Source organism: Lithobates pipiens, unplaced genomic scaffold (assembly GCF_037356315.1).
Source record: "Lithobates pipiens isolate NorthernLeopardFrog02 unplaced genomic scaffold, aLitPip1_a1.2 Scaffold_30, whole genome shotgun sequence".
NCBI lineage: Eukaryota > Metazoa > Chordata > Amphibia > Anura > Ranidae > Lithobates > Lithobates pipiens.
Window position 1 is genome coordinate 39,088,146 of NW_027507791.1, and position 25,844 is coordinate 39,113,989.

General features: G+C 45.0%; 1 protein-coding gene across 1 annotated transcript; it reads left to right on the forward strand.

Moving 5' to 3' along the window:
- Window positions 1-245: 245 nt before the first annotated feature.
- On the forward strand, window positions 246-15,135 carry LOC143942171 (low affinity immunoglobulin gamma Fc region receptor III-B-like). Its single transcript, XM_077463429.1, has 6 exons — window positions 246-279; window positions 3,391-3,657; window positions 3,741-4,010; window positions 12,398-12,462; window positions 12,589-12,688; window positions 15,044-15,135. The coding sequence occupies exons 1-6, from the start codon at window positions 246-248 to the stop codon at window positions 15,133-15,135; spliced, it is 828 nt and encodes a 275-aa protein (XP_077319555.1).
- The last annotated feature ends 10,709 nt before the right edge of the window (window positions 15,136-25,844 follow it).

The window sequence follows — 25,844 nt, forward strand, 5'->3', positions numbered from 1 at the left end:
CCCACCAAGACAATGCTGAAGAGAGTCCATTGTAGCTTGTTCCAGACTGGCATGTACAATGGATGTTTTAGGGGATGTTTTTCTTGCATGGGAAGAGAAATTTTGATCTAAAAGCTTCCCAATTCTCTAAAAGTTCCTTCACTTAGAAATATAAAATATAAAATTAGTAAAATATAAACTAATACAACACACAGGTAAGAAGGGAGTTCCTAGCTAAGGGCTGAAACAGGGCTGTGCTTACCATTATGGTACTTGTGGGTCAGTACCCAGGGTGGCAGGGTAAGATGAGCAGCACCAAGACTCAACATTTACACATTGTGATAGCTTGTTCTATTTCTTTTTTCTTTATTTACTTCACTTATTCACTTTTCCTTATTCAATTCCCATAAGTATTCCTCCTCTTCCCTTATTCTCTTTCCTTTAGTCATTTTTCCCTTCTTCTCTTTCCCTTTGTCATTCTTCCCTTCCCTTCTTCTCTTTCCTTTCGTCATTCTTCCCTTCCCTTCTTCTCTTTCCCTAAGCCCTTGTACACACGGTGGGACATTCCAACGGAAAATGTCCGATCGGACCATGTTGTCGGATAATCCGACCGTGTGTGAGCTCCATCTGACTTTTTCCATTGGAATGCCCGACCAACAAAGTTTGAGAGCTGGATATAGAATTTTCCGACAACACGATCCGATCGGACTTTGTCCGATTGCTTGTAGAGAATTCTGATCGGACAAAGTGGCACGCATGCTCAGATCAAATTACGAAAACCAAAGCTTTTGGCTACTAGCCTAAACGTAGTCCCGTCGTAACGAACGAACGCCATCATGTCCAGAACGATCTGATTTTCTGACAACTTTGTCCGACCGTGTGTATGCAACACCCTTTCGGACAAAATCCGTCAGGGTCAAAACCTAAATTGATTTGAAACTTTCAAAGTTCAGTTTTTGAGTACATTTTTAGGAATATATTTTTTGAATGCTTTGGTGGTTTCTGATGGTTGCATTTGGCCCTTCGGAGAGCTTCTAAATGAACTACTGTCTCCCAAATGGAGGGAATACGGGAACAGTTGGGGGAGATCTTAGCAATGTACATGACCTGATTCGGGGCGGATCCAGAGTTTAATCTCAGGAGGGGCACTGCCAAATTTTTGCGGGCAATTTGTAGGGGAAATGGCTGGTGTTGGCGCTTCAATCGTCAAGGCACCATGGTTAATATGGTGTCAGGGTGATTGAAGTGCATTATATCTCTTATTAAATTGTAATATAAAATGAAATAGTTCCACTCACTATAATGCAGAATCAGTGGGAGGTCTGAGTGTGTCACTTGCCACCATCGCCTGCCTTCACCTGTTATCAGATTCAGATTGTCACTACCAGTGGCCAGTGACAGAGTGCCCGTTGGTCCCGGAGTGAGGCCTGCACAGTAATAGCAGCCTTCTTTTAAGTGCAGAAATTTAGCGATGTGGGGTGGGGCGGGGCGGGGGGGGGGGTCGGGGAAAGACAGTGGCATCTCCAGCTTTAATATTTAGGGGGGCACATGGGAGGACAGGGATGAAAGGTGGGGGGGGGGCAACTATAAAATGCAATTATATATACACCCACACATAAATACACAGTGTCTTGAAAAAGTATTGGTGGTTGCAGCCAGGTGGAGGGGAGGACAGAGTGGGAGCAGCCAGGTGGAGGGGAGGACAGGGTGGATGAAGCCAGGTCCAGGGGAGGACAGGGTGGGAGTAGCCAGGTGGAGGGAAGGAAAGAGTGGATGCAGCCAGGTCAAGGGGAAGACAGGGAGGGAGTAGCCAGGTGGAAGGGAAGACAGGGTGGGAACAGCCAGGTGGAGAGGAGGACAGGGTAGATGCAGCCAGGTGGAGGGGAGGACAGAGTGGGAGCAGGCAGGTGAGGGGAGGACAGGGTGAGAGCAACTAGGTGGAGGGGAGGAAAGGATGGGAGCAGCCAGGTGGAGGGGAGGAAAGGGTGGGAGCAGCCAGGTGATTTTTTTATATATGTGTGCAAAAATGACTCAGGCAGAGAAAGTTAACCCTTTGTAACCCTTTGAGTTTTTTTTTACCTTCATGTCTTCTATGCATCAAGTAAAAAAAAAAATCAGCAGGGGGGAGGGAGCCAGGGGTGCCTAGGAGGGACCTGAGAAGAGGAGGATCGGGGCTGCTCTGTGCATAAATATTACATAGATTATATAAGTATAACACGTTAAACATATAAAAAAAAAACTCTGCCTTGAAAGAGGAACTGCAGTCGGCTCACCTAATTTGTAATAAAAACATCATTGCATGACTCATCCCCCCTCTCTTGCTGGCAAACTCTCACAAGAAAGAGAGAGACAGAGAGAGAGAGAGAATTAGAGAGAGAATGGGAGAGAGAGAGAGGGGGGGAGAATGCGAGAGAGAGAGAGAGAGAATGGGAGAGAGAGAAGGAAAGAGAGAGAGAGAGAGAGAATGAGAGAGAGAGAGAATGAGAGAGAGAGAGAGAGAATGGGAGAGAGAGAAGGAAAGAGAGAGAGAGAGAGGGAGGGAGGGAGGGAGGGAGAGAGAGAGAGAGAGAGAGAGAGAGAGAGAGAGAGAATGGGGGGAGAGAGAGGGGGAGAGGGAGAATGAGAGAGAGAGGGGGGGGAATGGAAGAGAGAGAGAGAACGAGAGAGAGTGAGAGAGAGAATGCAAGAGAGAGAATGAGAGAGAGAATGAGAGAGAGAGAGAAAGAATGGGAGAGAGAGAATGAGAGAGAGAGAATGAGAGAGAGAAAGAGAGAGAGAAAGAATGGGAGAGAGAGAATGAGAGAGAGAGAAAGAGAGAGAGAGAATGAGAGAGGGAGGGAGGGAGAGAGAGAGAGAGTGGAAGAGAGAAAGAGAGGGGGAGAGAGAGAGAATGGAAGAGAGAGAGAATGAGAGAGAGAGAGGGGGAGAGAGAGAGAGAGAGAGAGAGGAGAGAGAGGGAGAGAGAGAGAGAGAGAGAGGGAGAGAGAGAGAGAGAGAGAGAGAGAGAGAGGGGAGAGAGAGAATGGAAGAGACAGAGAGAAAAAATGGAAGAGAGAGAGAGAGAGCTGTCTATGATGTCATAAGCCTTGGCTATGGCGAGACAAGAAACAGGAAGTGGGCTGTATAAAGGGATTTACTGCCAGAAAAAAAAAAGTTTTGCAATCCAAAGATAAATCAACAACAAGAGCAGAAGATTTAATAGATGGAAAGATGAAAAAATGACTGAAGGTCCGATTTAATGTCACTGTAAGGGGAGAAGCTTTCATTTTTTTAAATAAAGATCTACCAACGTGTGAGGAAATCTCTGTGCCCAGGACTACAAACATTCCCATTTCTATAGAGAATGTATTTTTCTCATACAAGATGTGTTCACCTCTCTATGTGCTCTGTGTGATCTCTTTTCTTCTATAGGAGGGGCCATCAAACCTGTGGTGACCTTCACACCCAACTGGGGGAATATATTACAAGGTGACGATGCGACTCTAACATGTGATGTGCCGTCTACTGTACCAGAGGAGCCCCGGACCTATCACTGGTACAGAAACCAGACAAAGATAGAAGGAGATCAAGAGAGACTTCATATCATTAGATCTTCAGTACAGCGGGACAGAGGAGATTACCAGTGCCAGACCATCGGTGGTGATATCAGTGATCCCGTCTTCCTAAATGTTACAGAACGTGAGTCGTCCATCTCATCTCCATCATTACAGATTGTTGGGTGTGAATAGAACAAACTAAAGTATCATTTTATTTCATTTCAGATCATGTCATCCTGCAGAGACCTCCATCTGCCATCTATGAAGGAGACCCCCTGACTCTGAGATGTCATCATATAAAACATTTTAATGCAATAAACACAAAATTCTACAAGGATGATCAGGAGATAAAATCATCGGAATCCGACTCCACATTCCATATTCCTAATATAACGAGGAGTCAGTCTGGACGGTACAAATGTACTAAAGAATTACAACGTTTTTATAGTCCAAATGTACAAGAGAACTCAGATGAATCCTTTATCTCTGTGAAAGGTAAATGAATGTCGTATATAAACTGTAATCTTAGAAATATTAGTAGATCCAGAGGAAGGTGAACTCCCATAAATAATATGATCTGTGAAGTGATTCTGCTGCAGAAATAAAAAGAAGAAAATTGGTTGTAAAGACTAGGGATGAGCTTCGTGTTCGAGTCGAACATACGTTCGCCCGTTCGGCGAATTCTGAACGTTGTGGGCCGTTCGCGCCAAACTCGTGTGGCACTCACGGCCCACAATGCACTGCGCCATCGCAGTGCATTGCTGGCTCATGATTGGCCAAGCATGCACTGTGACCCCACATGCTTGGCCAATCACAGCGCCGGCAGCGAGGAGAGCCATGATTGGCCACAGGCAGGATGCCTGTGGCCAATCATAGCTCAGGCTGTGTAGTACATGCCCCACACTATATAAGGCCGCCAGCGCGGCGGCCTTGTGTAGTGTGTTGGCGTCTGTAGGAGTTAGTGGGTGTTCTGTGTACCTTCAACACAGTATACACCGATCGTTATCGGCCGATTTTTTGATCTTGCTCTTCTGTAGTGGTTGTTGTCTGCGTGCCCTGACCGCAGTATACACCGCTATATCCACCTATATAGCTAGCTATATTTCTCTTTTTTAATAGAGCTTGCAGTCGGTTGTAGGAGATTGTGTGTGCTGTCTGCGTGCTCTGAACCCAGTATACACCGCTATATCCATCTATATAGCTAACTATCTTGCTCTTTTTTAAATAGAGCTTGCAGTCAGTTGTAGGAGATTGTGCGTGCTGTTTGCGTGCCCTAAACCCAGTATACACCGTTATATCCACCTACATAGCTCTTCTCTAATTGAGCCATCTGCCATCTGCAGGAGTTAGTGGGTGTTGTGCGTGCCTCCAGCACAATATACAATACCCAATTGCTGGTTTTCCCAACTCCCTTCAGGCCATTACCATGTTTGGAAGGCCAGCAAGGAGAGGCAGACAGGCGCGAGCCGATAAAAGAGGGCAAGCAGGCTCTGTGTCTAGAGACAACAGTGCTAGTCGTGGACGCGGTGCATCGTCATCATCAGCACGTGGCCATGGGACACGCTTGTCCTTCTTTTCGGCAGCTGGACATGTTGAGCCGCAACATGCCAACGACTTGGTAGAGTGGATGACCAAGCCTTCTTCATGCTCCTCATCCTCTCTCACCCAGGCTCAGGGTACTAGCAAAGCAGCTGCAAACGCATCGTCTTCCCTCCTCTCAATGTCATCATTAGTGACTCCTTCCCTAGACCCACCACGTCCTCCTGAGGAGTCTCCTGAACTCTTTGAGCACAGTGTTGGGTACATGCTCCAGGAGGATGCCCAGTGTTTTGTAGGCTCTGATGATGATACTCAGCTAGAGGAAGGCAGTAGCATGAATGCAGAGAGAGGGGAAGGGGATGCTCAAGAAGGACAGCAATCTGGCAGTCATGTTCCACAAGCTGCAGCATACTGCCAGGTTTGCTCCAGCGATGAAGAGGGAGGGTATGATGAGGTCACTGACTCTACGTGGGTGCCTGGTAGGAGAGAGGAGGAGGAGGAGGAGGCACATGTCCAACGAGGCAGGATGCCCTCCGGGGGCCAGCTTAGGGGCAGCACACTGACTGAATCACACCGCAGAGCTCCGCCTGTGCAGGGCGCTGCCTCTGCGCGTTATTCTAAAAGTTCTTTGGTGTGGGCCTTTTTTGAGACGAGTGCATCAGATTGCACCGCTGCTATTTGCAACATATGTCTCAAGCGTATCTCGCGTGGCCAAAACATCAGCCGCTTGGGCACCACATGCTTGACCAGACATATGTTGACCTGCCATGCAGCTCGTTGGCAAGCGTACCTCAAAGACCCACACCAAAGAACAAAGCGGACCTCTCCTTGCTCCTCATCAGCTGGGATCTCCAACCCCACTAGACCTTCAGTCCTCTCTGAAACCTGCACTGAGAGGAATGAAGGTGTAGAATTAGGTGTGTCACAGCCAAGTGCTTCCGGGCACTCTGCTAGCAGTACACCCACGTCCGATTATAGCAGGCAAATGTCCCTGCCCCAGCTGCTGGACCGGCGAAAGAAGTTCACTCCCAGCCATCCACATGCCCAGCGGTTGAATGCTAGCATGGCTAAATTGCTAGCACTTCAACTGCTGCCTTTTCAGTTGGTAGACTCAGCCCCCTTCCGCGAGTTTGTACAATGTGCGGTTCCTCAGTGGCAGGTCCCCAAACGCCACTTTTTCTCACGGAAGGCGATTCCGGCTCTCTACCGGCATGTGGAAGGCAATGTCCTTGCCTCGCTGGATAGGGTGGTCAGCGGTAAGGTGCATATTACCGCTGACTCATGGTCCAGCAGGCATGGATAGGGACATTACCTGTCTTTCACGGCCCATTGGGTCACTCTTCTGGCAGCTGGGAAGGATGCAGGACAAGGTGCAGTAGTGTTGGAGGTTGTTCCGCCACCACGCCTCCAAAATGCTACTATTGGTTGTGACACACCTCTCTCCTCCACCCCCTCCTCTTCTTCTTCCTCCATGGCCTCTTCCAGTGCTCTGTCCTCAGAACCAGCGGTGCTCCATAGGCATTCCAGGGGCTACGCAAGTACGCAGGCAAAACAATGCCATGCCGTGCTTGCGCTGGTTTGTTTGGGGGACAGGAGCCACACTGGGGTGGATGTTTTGTCAGCTCTGCAGGGGCAGGCCGAGAGGTGGTTGATGCCACGCCAGCTTAAGCCAGGAATGGTGGTTTGCGACAATGGCACCAACCTCCTCTCCACCCTCCGACAGGGACAACTGACCCATGTGCCCTGTGTGGCTCAAGTCCTTAACCTGGTGGTGCAGCGGTTCTTGGGCAGGTACCCGGGCTTACAGGATGTCCTGAAGCAGGCCAGGAAAGTCTGTGTGCATTTCCGCCGATCATTTAATGCCTGTGCTCGGCTGGCTGAGCTCCAAAAGGAGTTGAACCTGCCCAAGAACCACCTTATATGTGACATGCCCACCAGGTGGAACCCAACGTTGGCCATGCTGCAGCGGCTGCACACGCAGCAGAGGGCCATCAATGAGTACCTGTGCGACTACGGCACCAGGACAGGGTCAGGGGAGCTCGGTTTTTTCTCACCACGCCAGTGGGGCATGATCAGGGATGCATGCACTGTCCTGTCACCGTTTGAGGAGGCCACAAGGATGGTGAGCAGTGACAGTGCATACATCAGTGACACTGTAACTCTTGTCCACCTCTTGGAGCATACGCTGCATGGAATAATGGACAGGGCACTTGAGGCAGAACAGAGGCAGGAAGAGGAGGACTTCCTTGCCTCTCAAGGCCCCCTTTATCCAGACAGTGTTCCTGCTGTGCCACCCATCACACAGGAAGAGGATGAGGAGGAGGAGGAGGATGATTGTGTCAGCATGGAGGTGGAGGCTGGCACTCAGCATCAGCAGCAGCAGCAGCAGCAGTCTTGTAGGGATGATTTACAGTCCCAAGAAACCCGTAGACTTGTACGTGGCTGGGAGGAGGTAGCTGTGGATCATGTTGTCCTTAGTGACCCAGAGGACTCCGGACCGAATGCCTCAGCTAACCTACGCTGCATGGCCTCCCTGATCCTCGTATTCTTCGGATCAAGGAGAGGGACCATTACTGGCTGGCCACTCTCCTTGATCCACGGTAAAAGCGTAAGGTTGCCGACCTTATCTTCCTGTCGAAAAGGGAGCAGAGGTTGAGACATCTCCGGGAGGCTTTGCAGAAAGGTCTGTGCAACGCGTTCCCAGAGACTGGGAGGTTACAAACTCCTGGTCCTGGACAACGTGTTGCTGAGGCATCGGTCAGAAGGAGCGATGGAGAAGGTGGCCGTCTGACCGATGCTTTGAGACAATTTTTTAGTCCACAGCCCCAAGGTATGATCGGTTCCAGCAACCATCGCCAGCGTCTGATTTACATGGTGCAGGAATACCTAGGGGCAAGGTCAGACTTGGACACCTTTCCCACCAAAAATCCTCTGGCTTACTGGGTCTTGAGGATGGATCACTGGCCAGAGCTTGTACAGTATGCAAATTAGCTACTGGCCTGTCCTGCATCCAGCGTTCTTTCGGAACGCACCTTCAGTGCTGCTGGTGGCTTTGTTACCGATCACAGGGTGCGCCTGTCCACCGACTCAGTTGATCGACTGACCTTCATCAAGATGAATCAGTCTTGGATCACCCACAGCTACCACAGCTACCAAGCATCTGAAGCTGATGTAACCGAATAATTTTTTTTAGAAATATCACATCCCTTCAAGACTGCCTATGCTGAGTGACTGTCTTGTTATGTTGATTGTCTATCCTATTCCTCCTCCGCTGATATGTTGGAAGAACATTTTTGGTTCTGGGTGATGCTACCAGCCCAACAATGGCATGTAATTACAATTCATAGTTTCATAGTTAGTTAGGTTGAATAAAGACACCAGTCCATCCAGTTCAACCTGAGTGAGTGTCTACAATTGTCCCCATCCCTGTACATTGCACACTCATGTTGGTCCCTACCCTCAAGGAGCCCACAATCCAAGGTCCCGATTCATATCCTAGGGCCAATTTTGAACAGAAGCCAATTTACCTACCTGCATGTCTTTGGATTGTGGGAGGAAACCGGAGTACCCGGAGGAAACCCACACAGGCACAGGGAGAACATGCAAACTCCAGGCAGGTAGTGTCATGGTTGGGATTTGAACCAGTAACCCTTCTTACTGCTAGGTGAGAGTGCTAACCACTACACCACTGTGCCGCCGTTCTTGATATAATCGTTCACAGCAGGGCGCTCCAGCGCCCACCAAGAGTCACTTTGAGGGCTTACAATGTTGTGGCAAAACCAACACCTTGTTCCGCCATTTCTGCAGAGCATATAGGGCAGGCCCCTACTTTCAAACATCCAACTTACAAACATCTCCTACTTGCAAACGGAAGGAGACAACAGCAAGTGAGATGAAAAAAGACGGACGGCAAAACAAATAATACAGGGGTGATAACCCTTCCCTATGTTTTCCAAAAAGCTTAAAAATAGATTTTTTGACTGGAGCTACACTTTAAAAATGTACCAGTTGAAAATTACAAACAGATTCAACTTAACACAACAAACCTACACAGTCCCTGTGTACTGCTGTTCTGAATATATAGGGCCTGGGGGCCACACGTATTTACTTTTTTTAATATGGGTACGGGGTTCCCCTTAATATGCGTACAAGACCCAAAGGGGCTGGTAATGGGCAGGGAGGGCTACCCATGCCATTTTTCTCAATGATTTTCAACCATATTGCAGGAACCAGATATAACATTAAAACCGCAAGCAGTTTTAAATGACGTTATTTCCGTTAAATGACATTTTGTGCAGGGACTGTTCTAAACAAGGGAAACACGTGGCACTTCACAGGCATACTACAGACACCCCACAGGCACCATATTTAAAGGAATATTTCACTTTTTTTTTCACTTTAATCGTCATTAAAATCAGTGCTCCCGCCAAAACAGCCGTTTTTAAAACTTTTTTTTGCATTGACCCATGTCCCCTGGGGCAGGAGTCAGGTCCCCAAACCCTTTTTAGGACAGTATCTTGCATATTAGCAGTTAAAATTAGCACTTTTAATTTCGAACGTTCGAGTCCCATAGACTTCAATGGGGTTCTAACGTTCGTACAAATTTGGGGTCCGTTCGAAAGTTCTGGTGCGATCCGAACCGGGGGGTGTTCGGCTCATCCCTAGTAAAGACTAAAGATTTCCATTCTTGGCATTCAGGTAAAAGAACGTTCCCTTCTGTGCTTCCCCCAAACACTTACCTGTTACCTCTCTCTATCCAGCACTGACCCCACCAGCACTCCTCTCTCCTCTCTTCCTCCAATCACATTACACAGAGGCAGCCATTGGCTCCTGCTGCAGCCAATCCAATTCTGTGAGGAGGGAGTGGGGTGTGTGTCTATGGACAGTGGGGGTGTAATCACATGAACCCCTCCATAGCACACAGCTTGTTATGGGGGTACTCAGAAGGGAGGAGGAGCCGAGAGCGCCAGCAGGGGACCCCAGAAGAGGAGGAAAGAGATTATTACAGATCAGGTAAGTATAACATGTTTATTATTTCATAAAAAAATGAAGCTTTGGAATCACTTTAATTATCACCCCGCATTTCTTGACTCTTTATTTCTTCCCACCCAACATCCAGCACTCCTGGGTGTGTCAGATGTCTGAGTCCCCGCCGTGTGTTGTGCTCCCGTCTACTGGTCCCTATGACTAAGGCTGGATTTACATCTCAGAGAATTCTGAAGCCCCCCCCCCAAAACAAAACAAAACATCCCCATCCTGACAGTCCAAATCCTCCTCCCAGCACATATCCTCATCCTCCAACCCCACCTTCCAGCTCAAATCCCCCCCAATACCCCACAAATCACCCTTCCTACCACACATCCGCTTTCCTTCCAAATCACCCTCCTAGCAAAAATCCTCTCCCCCCAAGTACCCCCTTCTAATTTAAATCCTCTCCCCCAATTACCCCCTTCTAACTTAAATCCGCTCCCCCCAAATACCCCCTTCTAACTTAAATCCTCTCCCCCCAAATACCCCCTTCTAACTTAAATCCTCTCCCCCAAATACCCCCTTCTAACTTAAATCCTCTCCCCCCAAATACCACATTCTAACTTAAATCCTCTCCCCCAAATACCCACTCCTAGTGTAGGTTCTCCTCCAAATCCCCCTCCCAGCACAAATCTTCTCCCCCCAAATCCCACCTCCCAGCATAAATCCCCTAAAATCCTTTCTCTTTGCAGAAACCCCTCCATATTACTCAAATTAGATTGAGAATTAGAATTAGATTGATAATTAGAATGATACATGGCTTGATTCCCCGCACCCTACCTCCTCCAATGACTTCTCCTCTCCCAGAAATGTGTGTAGAGGGCGGGGAATCAAGCCGTGTACTGTGTGATCTAAGAAGATCTGTGCAATCCGCTGTATGGAGGAGCGATCCACTGACAGGAGCGGGGGGGCACAGAAAGTCCACACCTCCTCCCAGCTCTCTCTTCTAAGATACTTCTCCTGTCCGGACTTGCAGTGAAGGCGTGGGTACAATGTTCATGGGGGGGCGGCCTGGTGGAGGGGCACAATTGATATCTAATGGGGCTCAGCCCACCCCAGCAACCCTCAGCCATGTACATTTGAGTGCCTCTCTAGGAAAGGCCCCTGTAGGCACATGTCTACAGAGCCTAATGGGAAATCTAGCCCAACTTACCACACTACAAAACCTTACTACATAGAAACATTTGTTTAATATTGTTTTCTTTAGTGCTCACCATAAAAAGACAATACAGTATGTAAAAAAAATACATTTCTTTTCATTTCCTTATAGTCTATCCTCATAATCATCGTCCTTCCTACTCCTTATTAGTTATTTAGTTTGTTAATTTATTTATTTACAAATCCAAAACTATATCAGTGTTGATGTGATCATTACACGGCTTTATTTATCAGAAATCTTCGCTGATAGATGGCGTTGTATTTATACACTAAATGTGCACCTAGAAAGAGATACAATCCTTCTAAGCTTTTTTTATTTTTTGTAACAAAAATGAAAGTTTACATGAAAATATTAAAGGTGCTTCTCTAACCCTTATGAGCCATTTATAGCTGTATTTCTCTCAAACTCCACCCCCCCCCCCCCCCATTCTCTGTTTCAGAGAGGAATCAGGGCCGAATTTTTGCCTGAATTTGGGCATGAAAGGGAGCCAAAGACGCTCCACAGCCGCAATGAAGATATGTGAACCGGCTTCATAGTCTGCCGGTCACAATCTCCTGTCATGCAAATTGGATGTGAGGAAATCCACATCCAATTAAAATAGGTGTGAACACAGCCTTACAAAAACAAAAAATGCACCTTTACAGCCCCTTTAATCACCACCTTCCTCATTCACTTCAAAACGTCTGTAGAGAAGAGAAGATTGCAGATACACAGGTACAACTTGTGAAGGAGGATTTGTTTCATCTCAGTGTATCACCTGAGACCAGTCCCTTCACTGGTTATATGGAAGGGTTTACAACCACTTTCATACTTTATACAGGGGGACTCCCTTGCAGCACTGGAGCTCTGAGCCCAGTTATCATTCCGTAGATTGACCGATTGAAGTTTGTATGTTTGTGTTGGCTTCCTCCCGTGTCTCGGTTTACCACTCACCATCCAGATATACATACAGATAGAAGAAATGACTTGTGACAAAGCTGTCCTTACTGGGTTCTCTAATGACGTGTATTATTGTGGTGAATACAACAGGTCAACTTAGCCAAACGTGGATAGAAATTGTTTTACATCCATTGCACAGCATTGTGTGATTATCAACATTTGGAGGATAAATAATGTATTCCCATAATTTATCATTTCTAACAATTTCCTCTTCCAGAGCTCTTCTCTCCTCCGGAAATAAAAGTGACCCCGTCCAGGGTAATAGGAGGAGATAACATGACGGTGAGATGTGACACCAGACTGGATCCGTTCAGAGGCGGCACAGCGCTGCACTTTGCCTTCTACAGAGATGGACGGACTGTGCGGGGATACGATGTATCTGATACATACAGAGTGCCGTCATCTCAGCTGGAGGATTCTGGGAATTATACCTGTGAAGTGAGGACGGCGTCCAACACTGTGAGGAAGATGAGTGATGGACTCTATATCCAGATAATGCGGATACATGGTGAGCTCGAAGAATTGAATAACCACCTGATCTGTACATGTTCTGTCTCAAATATCACTTTGTGCAAATGCATTCCTCCTGACACCCAGTCTGTATTGATAGTTTGACAACTGTCTGACTTGAGAAGATCCACAGGCAGTGTTAGTCCACCAAGACAATGCTGAAGAGAGTCCATTGTAGCTTGTTCCAGACTGGCATGTACAATGGATGTTTTAGGGGATGTTTTTCTTGCATGTGAAGAGAAATTTTGATCTAAAAGCTTCCCAATTCTCTAAAAGTTCCTTCACTTAGAAATATAAAATATGAAATTAGTAAAATATAAACTAATACAACACACAGGTAAGAAGGGAGTTCCTAGCTAAAGGCTGAAACAGGGCTGTGCTTACCGTTATGGTACTTGTGGGTCAGTACCCAGGGTGGCAGGGTAAGATGAGCAGCACCAAGACTCAACATTTACACATTGTGATAGCTTGTTCTATTTCTTTTTTCTTTATTTCCTTCACTTATTCACTTTTCCTTATTCAATTACCATAAGTATTCCTCCCCTTCCCTTATTCTCTTTCCTTTAGTCATTCTTCCCTTCTTCTCTTCCCCTTTGTCATTCTTCCCTTCTTTTCTTTCCCTTCATCATTCTTCCCTTCCCTTCTTCTCTTTCCCTAAGCCCTTGTACACACGGTCGGACATTCCAACGGAAAATGTCTGATCGGACCGTGTTGTCGGATAATCCGACCGTGTGTGGGCTCAATCTGACTTTGTTCAATGTCCGAACAACAAAGTTTGAGAAATTTTCCGACAACATGATCTGATCGGACTTTGTTCGATTGTTTGTAGAGAATTCTGATCAGACAAAGTGCCATGCATGCTCAGATCAAATTCCGAAAACCAAAGCTATTGGCTACTAGCCTAAACGTAGTCCCGTCGTAACGAACGAACGTCATCGCGTTCCGAACGATCGGATTTTCCAACAACTTTGTCCAACCGTGTGTACGCAACACTCGTTTCGGACAAAATCCGTCTGAAAAAAATCACACGGATTTTGTTGCCGGATATCCGACCGTGTGTACAAGGGCTTAGTCATTCCTCCCTTCGTTTATTCTCTTTTCCTTAGTCATTCTTCCCTTCCCTTATTCTTTTTTTTCTTAGTCGTTCTTCCCTTCCCCTCTTCTCTCTTTTGATTGGGTGAATCTAAAGCTGAAAATCACAGAATATAAAGCAGACCCCGTGCTGCCTTCATTAGTACATTCTAGCATTGGCTCTAGGAATGAGGACCCAGTTCACCATTGTCACGGGGTTGTAGCAAATCTGTGGGATTTGTAAAGTTTGTGAATCACAAGTCAAAACGTTTGCAGGTTCACCCCCCAAAAATAAGGAACAATAAGAATAACTATTATTTAAAAGAAAAGATTACTCGGTCCTCTGTCTATAAAAGAGTGGGCTCACAACGGCAGCCATATTGCCTATTTATGTTGGAACTGTTAGAGAGAACTGACAATTCTGTGTAGGCAGAGATACTTTTTTAAATTAACTATTATTATTATATTTATTTTTGCCATTGGTACATGACCCCATGGCAGTGCCCAGCTTTCTATACCTTCTGCTTAAGAATAGCTTGCTACAAAGACCAAACAAATGGCCATAACAAGATTTTCCTCCCGTTATAGTGTTTGCCTTAAAGTTTGTGAACTTCGAGCAAGATTTATGAACTGTTTGAGAACTGAACCCAAGCTAATTAGTTCATACTGAAATAATCACAATACAAGGGGTAGGGTTTGGTAAAGGGATGTCATGACAATAATGGCCTTCTTCTTCTCCATCATTCAGATGGACCTATGGCAGGATGGTGTCCAAATAAGGCCCTGATGTTGGGGACTTGAATCTTCTTTCTTCATTAACCAAAAAATATTTTTAACCTTTGATCCCAGACCAGTTATTTTTAGGCTCTAATTAAAAAATAAGATCTTTTGTTACCTCCATAAGGTCAAGACATCGGGCAGAGAAATGATTGAAAAAGCTCTACACAGTGAAAATATACAGTTAAATATAAAGTTGAAATATATATTTTTAATGGTTTGCCAACAAATGGATTTGTAAGTTTGGTCAGCCAGTCTTGTGATTTATGCACCTCTTGAGCAAGTGACACACTTATCTCCCGGTTCAGTTTCATTGTTTCCCGTGTCACCTGTCCTCCTATTATTGGAATATGTTAGAACATATTACTGGAAAATTAAACCACATCATTGCTTCTGTCCAGTAAGAAGGAAGCTAATCCAGATCCTTCATATACATTCAGAATTTGTAATAATTCAAAATTTTTCTTATCTAATAATCGTAATATTTCCATACTTCTCTCCTCAGATTACACGGTGCAGAATATAATACGCCTGGTGATCTCTGGATTTGTATTGTCTGCTGCTGTATGTTTCATCTACTTCCACAACAAGTGGTAGAGAAGAAGAAGAACTTCTAGGAATTTTAGGACCTCAATGAAACATCTAAATGAACATGGAAAAGGTCTTGGTTGAATTCAAAGGAACTTCATTTTTTTAAAATAAATCTATATTCACAAAAAAACTTGATCTGATTAATCAGAAAAAAAATATGAGTGATTAAACTAATTGGCTTATACACTGAATACAGTAAGCAGTGGACAAGGCAGGAGTGGTCACTGAGATTACACATTGAAGAGAGTATAACAGGAAGGAAATATAGTGTTTTTTTTATTTTTTATAAAAACTGAGAAAAGTCCCAAAACACAAATGTCACACTTTACTTATTATGTTTTTATTCTGAATTCTGAAAACTAAAGAAGATATGTAGTCGGTTTTGTATATATTGGGGTTGATTTACTAAAAATGGAGAGTGCAAAATCTGGTGCAGTTGTACATGGTAGTCAATTAGCTTTTAACTTTAGACTGTTCAATTAAACTAGGTTGAAAAACTGGAAGTTGCTCCAGATTTTAGACTTTCTAGTTTTAGTAAATAAACTCCATTTTCTTTTTTTTTTAAATAATGGTCAGGTAAAGTAGAATTATTATTATGTTAACATTTTATATTCTTATTTTTAGCCAGCAGATAACATTGTAGGCTAATTTTCATGTTTCTCCAATCTTCTTACCTCTTTTTGTAAAAAGCTTGTAGCCTTATACCTACATTATATTATGTTATGCCTCTTACTGTGTTATTTTTTTTAAGTTTCTGGCTGATGCCTGTAGGGGGTTAATGTAATTGTATGACACGTCTTCCCCTGTATGTGTGTGTGGTACCTCCCTTCTTCAGCCACTATATATACAGGGGGAGCCGGCCTCGTGGTCCAGTGCGGTGTAGGAGACAAAAATCATGCAGTGAGGATCTGTGTATTATGTAAACCGTTCTACCGGCAGCCTCACACTTTAACGTGACACGTTTTTAGGCAATCGAGTGGATTTTATACATGAGGACTTTCTTAATTTTAAGGTATGGGCAGCACCACTAGGGAAACAGCACAGCCAAGTCAATGTACAGACAAATGTACTGTAAAGTGAAATCATTTATGTAAAGGAATTAGTCTGTAATAATGTGCCACCTCTGTACTCTGCAAATCAACCCAGTAAACTGAGTTCTTGTTCAAAGTAGAAGTTGCCTTGTGTTGTTTACTTGAGGTGGGTAGAAGGGGATTAAAGTGATGTATATTTATGCATAGTTGTCTGGCGAGGCAAAAGGGGCAGCTGCCCTGGGTCCAGTCATTGATGTGGACCTGAAGCACCTGCCCCATACTTGCCATCTCTCCTGGTTTACATGACCTTGTCTCATGAAGTCTTATGCCCCATGCAAGCAGTTGGATTTTCCAATGGAAAATGTTCGATGGGAGCTTGTTGTCGGAAATTCTGACTACGTGTAGGCTCCATGGAGTAACTGAAAAAACTCTGGATAGCCGCATTCCGGATCAGATAAAATAAGTTGTACCTTTATTGTTTCCACAAAAAAAAAAAATGTTCACATCATACGAGTCACAACGGCAAAGGGAATGTAGAACAGGGAATGCTGACGCTTACTCATAGCACGTGTAAGCTCCATCGGACATTTTCCTTCAGAATTTCCGTCACACAAATTTTGAGATCTGGATCTCAAATTTTCCGACAGCAAAATCCATTGTTGTAAATTCCAATCGCGTGTACACAATTCCGACGCACAAAGTTCCACGCATGCTCGGAATCAAGCAGAAGAGCTGCACTGGCTATTGAACTTCATTTTTCTTGGCTCGTCATACGTGTTGTACTTCACCACGTCCTTGACGTTTGGAATTTCCGACAAGCTTTGTGTGACTGTGTGTATGCAAGACAAGTTTGAGCCAACATCCGTCAGAAAGAAATCCATGGATTTTGTGGTCGGAATGTCCGATCGTGTGTAAAGGGCATTAGTGCCATGCTGTGTCCCGATATCTCAGTGTGAAGTGCTGTCACTGAGACCCCTTTCACACCGAGGGCGTTTTGCAGGCGCTATAGCGTTAGAAATAGTGCCTGCAATCTGCCCTAAAAAAGCTGCACCATTGTCTGTAGTGTGAAAGCCCGAGGGCTTTCACACTACAGCAGTGCGCTGGCAGGACATCAGGGAAAAGCAGCTTCTTTGGAGCGATGAAGGAGCGGTGTGTTTGAAATCAATGGGGCAGTGCTGTAATACCGCCGGCAAAACGCCGCTATTGCGGTGTATTACCGGCGGTTTTAACCCTTTCTCGGCCGCTAGCGGGGTAAAAGTGCCCCGCTAGCGTCCGAAATGCGCCGCTATGGGCGGTGTGGTGTGAAAGGGGTCTTATGCTGCCCAGCTCTGCCCTATTGCAGTGTACAGATGACTCATGTGCAGAAAATGTCAGCATTCACATGTAAATATCAGGCATTGGTGTGTAAATAGAGGCAGTACTCATATTTATGATGCCCCCCTGAGGTCCCATCCACCATCACCTCTGCTGAATGCTGCCCAGTGCCCACTGCCTGCAACTGTGGTCATCATTGAGTTTACCATCAGCTTGTTCTGCAAAGGTAAGCAAAGTGTAGGAGGGGTTGGTGTAGGGTGTGCAGAGGTAGGCAAAGAAGGAGTTTTCAGTTTGGGTGCACAGGTGAGCAAGGAGGTGATGTACAGAGGTAGAGACGGTGGATGTAAAGATGAGAAGAGGAGGCTTTAAGGTAGAGGGGTTGGAGTTGAGAGAATGGGGGAGGTTTGGGGTGCAGGGGTTAGCAAGGGGATTTAGGTTGCAAAGATATACTGATGGGGTGGATAAAGATGTGCGTTGTGTGTAGGGCTTACTATTCATTTCATTGGACTGCTCTATGCGCTAGAAATGTGGGAAAAAATTCCTGACCCTTTTTCGAAACTTACACCGAACCACATGGTGGGTGCCATGCCACCATGAATTTTGGTGCTTCTGAAAACACACATGTCCGCAGATGGGTGAAGGGGTCGATAACAATTAATGGCACTTCTGTGTATCTGCTAGAGAGCAGTGCATTTTTCTGGTGTCAAAAAAGCGATTTTGCATGTGTTCAGGACACACTTCTCATTACATTGAAGCTTGGTGTAGAATCCTTTCACACTAGTGGCCAGTGTAAATCCCTCCGTACAGTACATTGGTGGTCGCTATAAATGCTCCTATTACATTACTGGTAAGTGTAAATGCCCTTTACATCAGTGGCCTGAATTGCTAGTTGGTAAAAAAAATCCTAACTTGCATTTGTGGTCAGTGTCAAATCCTCCTTTACATTGGTGGTCCATGTAGAAGCCCCCCTTAAATTGATGGTCAGTGTAAATTTCCAATTACTTTGGTGGTGATTGTAAATCCCCGATTACATTGATGGCCAGTGTAGAAAGCTCCTTTTATTGGTTTTTGGTGTAAAATCCCTCATTACATTGCTCAGTAAATTCTTCATCACATTGGTGGTCAGTGTAAATTCCCCATTACATAGGTGGTTAGTGCAAATTCCCCATTACATTGGTGGTTAGTGCAAATTCCCCATTACATTGGTGGTCAGTGCAAATTCCCCATTACATTGGTGGTCAGTGCAAATTCCCCATTACATTGATGGTCAGTTTAAACTTCCCTTTAGAGAGTTTTCTGTATATTGATGGGTCCCCTTCACTTCCTCAGTCCATGGTGTGCAGTCAGTGAAAAGATGATGTTCTGTAGCCTTCAGCAACCAATCAGTGAGCCATAAGGATTTGCTGTAATCTCTAGCAACCAATCAGTAAGCTGTAATGATGTTCTGTAACTCAGTGGTGGCTGATGCTCAATATTTGGGGGAGGGGGATGGCAAACCAACGGTGCAGTTTGGTGTGGAAGTCCAGAATCATACAGTGAGGATCTGTGTATTATGTAAACGGTTCTACCGGCAGCATCACACTTTAATGTGACCTGTTTTTGGGCAGCCATGTAAATGGATTTTATATATCAGAAATTTCTTAATTTTAAGGTATGGGCAGCACCACTATAGAAACAGCACAGTCAAATCAATGTACAGTTGAATGTAGTGTAAAGTGAAATCATTTATGTAAAGGAATTATTCTATAATAATGTGCAACTTTAATTGTATTCTGTACATCAATCCAGTAAACTAAGTTCTTGTTCAAAGAAGAAGTCGCCTCCTGTTGTTTAGATGGGGAGAAGGACATTAAAGTGATGTATAGTCATGCAGGGCTGTCTTTAAGTCGGTCAAAAGGTCAGCTGCCCTGAGTCCAATCATTGTTGTGGGGCCTGAATCAGCTGCCCCATACTTTCCAATTGCCCTGGTTTACATTCCCTTGTCCTGTGAAGTCTTAATCCCGTGCTGTGTCTGGATATCTCAGTGTGAAGTGCTGTCACTTATGTGTTATTTAAAAAAGCGAACAAAAGTCCTGGATGGCTTAACGCCAATGTAAAAATGCATATAAAAGCAAAAGAGAAGGTTGAGGGATCATCATCAGCATTCAAATTGAAAAATAATGCAACAAGAAATGCAAGGGTACAATTAGGGTGGCTAAGATAGAACACGAAAGACACATAGCGGAGGAGAGCAAATAAAATCCCAAGACATTCTTTAAGTATGTAAACAGTAAAAAAAGGGAGATCAGACCATATTGGCCCCATAGAGAATGAGGAAGGACATCTGGTTACAAAGGATGGGGAGATGGCGAAGGTATTGAATTTATTCTTCTCCTCAGTCTTCATGAAGGAATCGTTATAGCGTCTACAAAATAGTGGATAGTTTTATGGCATTTTTATTATAGTTTTTTTTTTTTTTTTTTTTACTGGTAATGGCGGCGACCTGCGATTTTTATTGGGACTGCGACATTATGGCAGGCACATCGAACAATTTTGACACATTTTTTTGACCATTGGCATTTATACAGTGATCAGTGCTATAAAATGCTTTGATTACTGTAAAAATGTCACTGGCAGGTGAAGGGGTTAACACTAGGGTGCGATCAAGGGATTAATTGTGTTCCCTAGTGTGTGTTCTAACTGCAGGGTGGAAGGGACTGTGTAGGGAAGATGACAGATCACTGTTCATACTCTATATGAACAGACAATCTGTCTCTTCTCCCTTCAGAGAACCAGAAACTGTTTACACACACAGATCCTGGTTCTCGGCGTGTCATCGGTGATCGTGGGAGCCCGTCAGCGATCGTGACTGTTGGGCACTCGCATCGGCTCGGGGACGTTACATAACATTGTTTCGCCCAGCCATGCCATTCTGCCACAGTACAACTGAAAAAGTTTTTGCCTGTTCACATGTTCTGCTGCGAACTGGACAGGAGGGTGTTCGGCTCGTCCCTACTGTTTACCATTGTCATTGAAAGTGAAAATAAAATAAATAAATCTGTCACGGGGACCCTACTTCCCTTGATTGCCCTACTGTTCCCCAGCATCAGCCCTACAAGTGTTTGTGCCATGTGTCACTGTGGCGGGAGTCACTTTGGGTGTGGTTGTATTCCATTGTTCTGTTGTGTCTGTTGACCATGGGAGAAAAGTATATTATGGGATGTATGTCTAGATGGAGGGGAATTACTCCAGCAGCCCCTCCCTGCTGATAAAACTGTTTACTGATGAGAAGTTTGAATACACCTGACCTGTGTGTCTATTGTTATTGGACAGTTTACCCCACCCTAAATACAAGGGAGGGGGGAGTGTCCCTGAGTTTTATATCTGTAGTTCCATGTGTTTGAATAAAGAGTCTGATGTTTTTCACCCTACACTGTTACGGCTAGTGACTGGGTGGGCTAAAGGGTCTTGGATCGTGTAGTACCAGACAGAGGAAGCATTTATGGCGGACATATTCCTGTTGAGGACGGAGGTCCATTACAAAATCATACACCAAATATGATGATCCATTGAGAAAACATAAGTGATCTCTGAGCTCACACATGTAGGAAATAAAGTGATGTTCATGAGAAAATCGAAGATGAGATGAAGATGGGTTTTGTTTATGTTTCCTAATATTTGCTGATGTTCTGGAAATGACAGTAAAAAATGAGCGTGGTAAATCTCGATACTGAATGGAGAGAAATACAAATCCTTTGGCAGGATAAACATCTCCCATATACAGTATATATCCCATCTGTGTATTCAGCCATTTACCCGGAGGTCGGCTTTAATGGGCAGATCAGTACAATGTGGTAAGGTGGTGGAAATGATTTCCTCCCAGGACCCGTCTCCTGAATTTCACTCATCCACTCTTGTATTACACTTAAAGACATTGTTCAATAAAACATGTAAAATTAAAGAGGCCCTGTCACCAAATCAATTGCAGGTAAAGCACAGACTAATCAAGTTTTTTTAAATTTGTACTTGCAATGTATTTGCCTTTTATCAATTATGTTTTATTCACTTGCTTGGTGCCTTTGAATTTGCTCAAAAATTTGACTACTCCAGAAGAGCCAATAGCCAAGCTCAGCCCCCTCCCTCGTTGCTCAACCTAGAACTCTCTCTTCTGGGAGTGTCAGTCACTGTCCATGCTGGCCCAGCTCCTCCAACCTTCACCTCTCTAGAAAACCTTTTAAGTAGCAGCTGGGAGAGGAGTGAAGGAAAATACTATTAAGTATTTATTTATTCTCATCAGTATATCTCCCCCATAGGAGTTCCGGTGGGTTGTAACCTAAGTTTCCAACTTTTATGGGTATATCTCCCCCAATGATTGCACCTGTTTCTATTCCTATTGGTACATCTACCCCAGTAATCTAAGTTTACAATTCTTATCAGTACATCTACCCCAAAGGATTGCCTATAGGTTGTATACCAAGTTGGAGGGAGTTAGTGGTCATCCAGTCCTCTATTGATTTGAGTTTTCAGTGATATGAGTTTTGTTTAGCATATCATATCAGATAAGGCAGAACTGAGATCTTATTGGCTATCACAGATTATTCCTCTTTCTACATTCTTACAACATTGGTGTTAAGTCTTGTGAAATATCCATAAATAACACTCATGACGTGAGAAGACACTCATAACTTCTGCTTCTCAGGAAGACTGTCACAACTTTCAGGTCTCGGCTACGATGTCATTCTTTCTTGCCATTGTGTTTCTATGTAAGTAGAATTTTTTTCTTTTTTTAATACTAAGTATTCTATTATTTTATTGTAAGTAGCAAAGATTGTGTGCAACTTAAAATATATTGTTACTTTGAACCTGTTGGAGGCTCAATGTAAAGCACACTTATTATACTTGTATCTGTTGTGGACAAAGTATGATGACCCTTCTTGTTCTTCTTCTTCTCTTCTGCATCTTCCATCGTATTCACCATCCAATGGGCACTGTATGAGCTGTCTAGTTCCATGAAAAATACTGTAAATCATGTTACAGTTGTTAATTAGTATCCATTCTCAGTAATGGTGGATTGTATATTATAGAAAGGAGCTACAGCTAAAGCAGAGCATTTCTTGACTTGTGCTGTTATTATCATAGATTGTAAGCTGTGTTTGTGATCTTGCCATGAAGGCTGGAAAGTTTACAATAATCTAGATAAGTCAGAACCAGGAATGTGATTTTCAGAAGAGCTTTGTTTTAGTTGTAAGAGTCAATGATGAAGATAGCTGGATGTCATCTCTAAGGAGGAAAATGTTGAAGGTCAGGGTAATGCTAGGGTTGGGCCTCGGGGTACATGTCCTGGTTCTATTGCTGAGTTCCCCTTGTCTCATGTGATTCAAATATTGCCTTAAGTTATATCCTCTATCCAATTAGATCCCAGAATTGTATCTACCCGGGGTGGGTAGAGGGTCTGATCACTCAATGAGTGAGTTAAATGAAGGTGTTTAGTTTAGTAAAGGGGGATCTGGTGGATACATAGTTCAGTTCTGATGGCTGGTTGACTGAACCTGCAGAAGCAGGAATGGGAACGGTCTGGTTACTGATTGAAACAAGTTAATAAAAGTGCCGATGTTGGGGGGTGGCTTGAGGCGACATAAGGCATAAAAGAAATGTCTTGGTAAGGTGGTTATGATGGATGCATAGAAGGATCTGAATGAGCTTGTCCAATCATTGTGTAAGGGGGTGATAGATTGAATATAAGGACAATTGATGGCTACATGTTGGAGGAGTTGTAATGTTAGTCCAGTTGCTTAACCCAACCTCTCCAAACCATAGCTTGTCAATTACGATCTCTGGAGAGCAAAGAAAATTGTGATTCTAACATTTTTGCTATGAAGAAAATGTATAATTTCTAACTCAAAATGAAAGGATGAAAAATGATTGAAATGCATTAGATATTCTTTAACGACATGTACTGTACATAACATTTTCTAAAAAGTGCATTTTGGCTTTTCAGCTTTGAATGTGGGAAAATCTGGTGAGTACAGAGCTGAATTATATACTACAAACACAGGAATACTACAAAAAATTATTTATTTTATTTACTTATTTATTTTTTACAATTTTGGTCTAAAAGTTGTCTGAGAAAGAAGTGGTTTGGATCATTGATTATGATGTTGTTGATAGCTTTGCATTAATGCAGTGGTATTCAAAAAGTGCGGGTTAGCTACATTTGTACACAACGGAGATTAAATTGTCATAAAATTTACTTAAATGTATCACACAAATGTTTCCTGGAAAGACCCGTAGTGGTGAGATTTGAATTTGGGTCAAAACCTAAATTGATTTGAAACTTACAAAATTCAGTTTTTGAGTACATTTTTAGGAATATATTTTTTGAATGCTTTGGTGGTTTCTGATGGTTGCACTTGGCCCTTCGGAGAGCTTCTAAATGAACTACTGTCTCCCAAATGGAGGGAATACGGGAACAGTTGGGGGAGATCTTTGCAATGTACATGACCTGATTCGGGGTGGATCCAGAGTTTAATCTCAGGAGGGGCACTGCCAAATTTTTGCGGGCAATTTGTAGGGGAAATGGCTGGTGTTGGCACTTCAATCGTCACAGCACCATGGTTAATATGGTGTCAGGATGATTGGAGTGCATTATTTCTCTTATTACATTGTAATATAAAATGAAATAGTCCAACTCACCATAATGCAGAATCAGTGGGAGCCCTGAGTGTGTCACTTGCCACCATCGCCTGCATTCAGATGGGGCTTGTCACTTGCTACATCACCTGTTATCAGATTCAGATTGTCACTACCAGTGGCCAGTGACAGAATGCCCGTTGGTCCCAGAGTGAGGCTTGCACAGTAATAGCAGCCTTCTTTTAAATGCAGAAATGCAGTGATGCGGGGCGGGGGCACTGAGAGACAGTGGCATCTCCAGCTTTAATATTTAGGGGGCACATGGGAGGACAGGGACGAAAGGTGGGGGGGGGGGGGAAACTATAAAATGCAATTATATATACACACACACACACACATAAATACACAGTGTCTTGAAAAAGTATTGGTGGTTGCAGCCATGTGGAGGGGAGGGGAGGGTATATGCAGCCATGTGGAGGGGAGGACAGGGTGGATGCAGCCAGGTGGAGGGGAGGACAGGGTGGGAGCAGCCAGGTGGAGGGGAGGACAGGGTGGATGCAGCCAGGTGGAGGGGAGGACAGGGTGGGAGCAGCCAGGTGGAGGAAAGGACAGGGTAGATGGAGCTAGGTGGAGGGGAGGACAGGGTGGGAGCAGCCAGGTGGAGGGGAGGAAAGGGTGGGAGCAGCCAGGTGGAGGAAAGGACAGGGTAGATGGAGCTAGGTGGAGGGGAGGACAGGGTGGGAGCAGCCAGGTGGAGGGGAGGAAAGGGTGGGAGCAGCCATGTGGAGGGGAGGACAGGGTGGGTGCAGCCAGGTGGAGGAAATTACAGGGTAGATGGAGCTAGGTGGAGGGGAGGACAGGGTGGGAGAAGCCTGGTGGAAGCGAGGAAAGGATGGGAGCAGCCAGGTAGAGGAAAGGACAGGGTAGATGGAGCTAGGTGGAGGGGAGGACAGGGTGGGAGAAGCCAGGTGGAGGGGAGGACAGGGTGGGAGCAGCCAGGTGGAGGGGAGGACAAGGTGGGAGCAGCCAGGGGGAGGGGAGGACAGGGTAGATATAGCCAGGTGGAAGGGAGGACAGGGTGGGAGCAGCCAGGTGGAGGGGAGGACAGGGTCGATGTAGCGAGTGATAAGGTCCTGTACCTCTATGGAAGCCTGCATCCTGCCCCCCAACCCCTCACCCCCCCCACCTGGAGGTAAGTACTTATCCTGGAGAAAAATAATAGAATCACTGACTACCTCCACCCGACAGCCTCATGGTCCCTCTTCTCCTCTCTTCCTCTTCCCCCTCCCGCTCGGCTTGCTGGGGGCGACAGTCCTTTCAGGGAATCATCCTGAGGCCTGCTGGTATCCGGGACTACATGTCCCATAATCCTCTAGCTGCTAGATTTCCAGCCATTGGAACTGGATGTAGCCAATAGGAGGACATTGCCAGGTGAATGCTTGGCTCAAGGAGGAGAAGGAGAGGGGGAAATCCCCCGCAGCTGTGGCTCTGCCTGTGTCACTCCCTTCACAGAGCCTGTCTGTTTTGGTGCGGCTGCCCTGTGTCAGTAACGGCTGATGGGGGTCCACAACCCCCCCTCAACTACCACCGCACCCATCCCCTCAAGTATCACCGTTACAACCCCCCTTAAAGTTGAAATCAGAAACAGAAATGTTTTCATGATTTCTTGCACCGGGGCTCTGAAGTTTCTAGTTTCGCCTCGGGGTGTAGGCAGTTGTAAAGTATATGTGAACCCTCCCCCGACAAACCATTCAGTTTAAG

Coding starts and splice junctions, on each gene's coding strand:
- LOC143942171 (XM_077463429.1), top strand. CDS start 246: ATGGTACTTGTGGGTCAGTACCCAGGGTGGCAGG. Junction 280..3,390: donor TCAGTACCCAGGGTGGCAGG/GTAAGATGAGCA, acceptor TTTCTTCTATAG/GAGGGGCCATCAAACCTGTG. Junction 12,689..15,043: donor CCAGATAATGCGGATACATG/GTGAGCTCGAAG, acceptor TTCTCTCCTCAG/ATTACACGGTGCAGAATATA.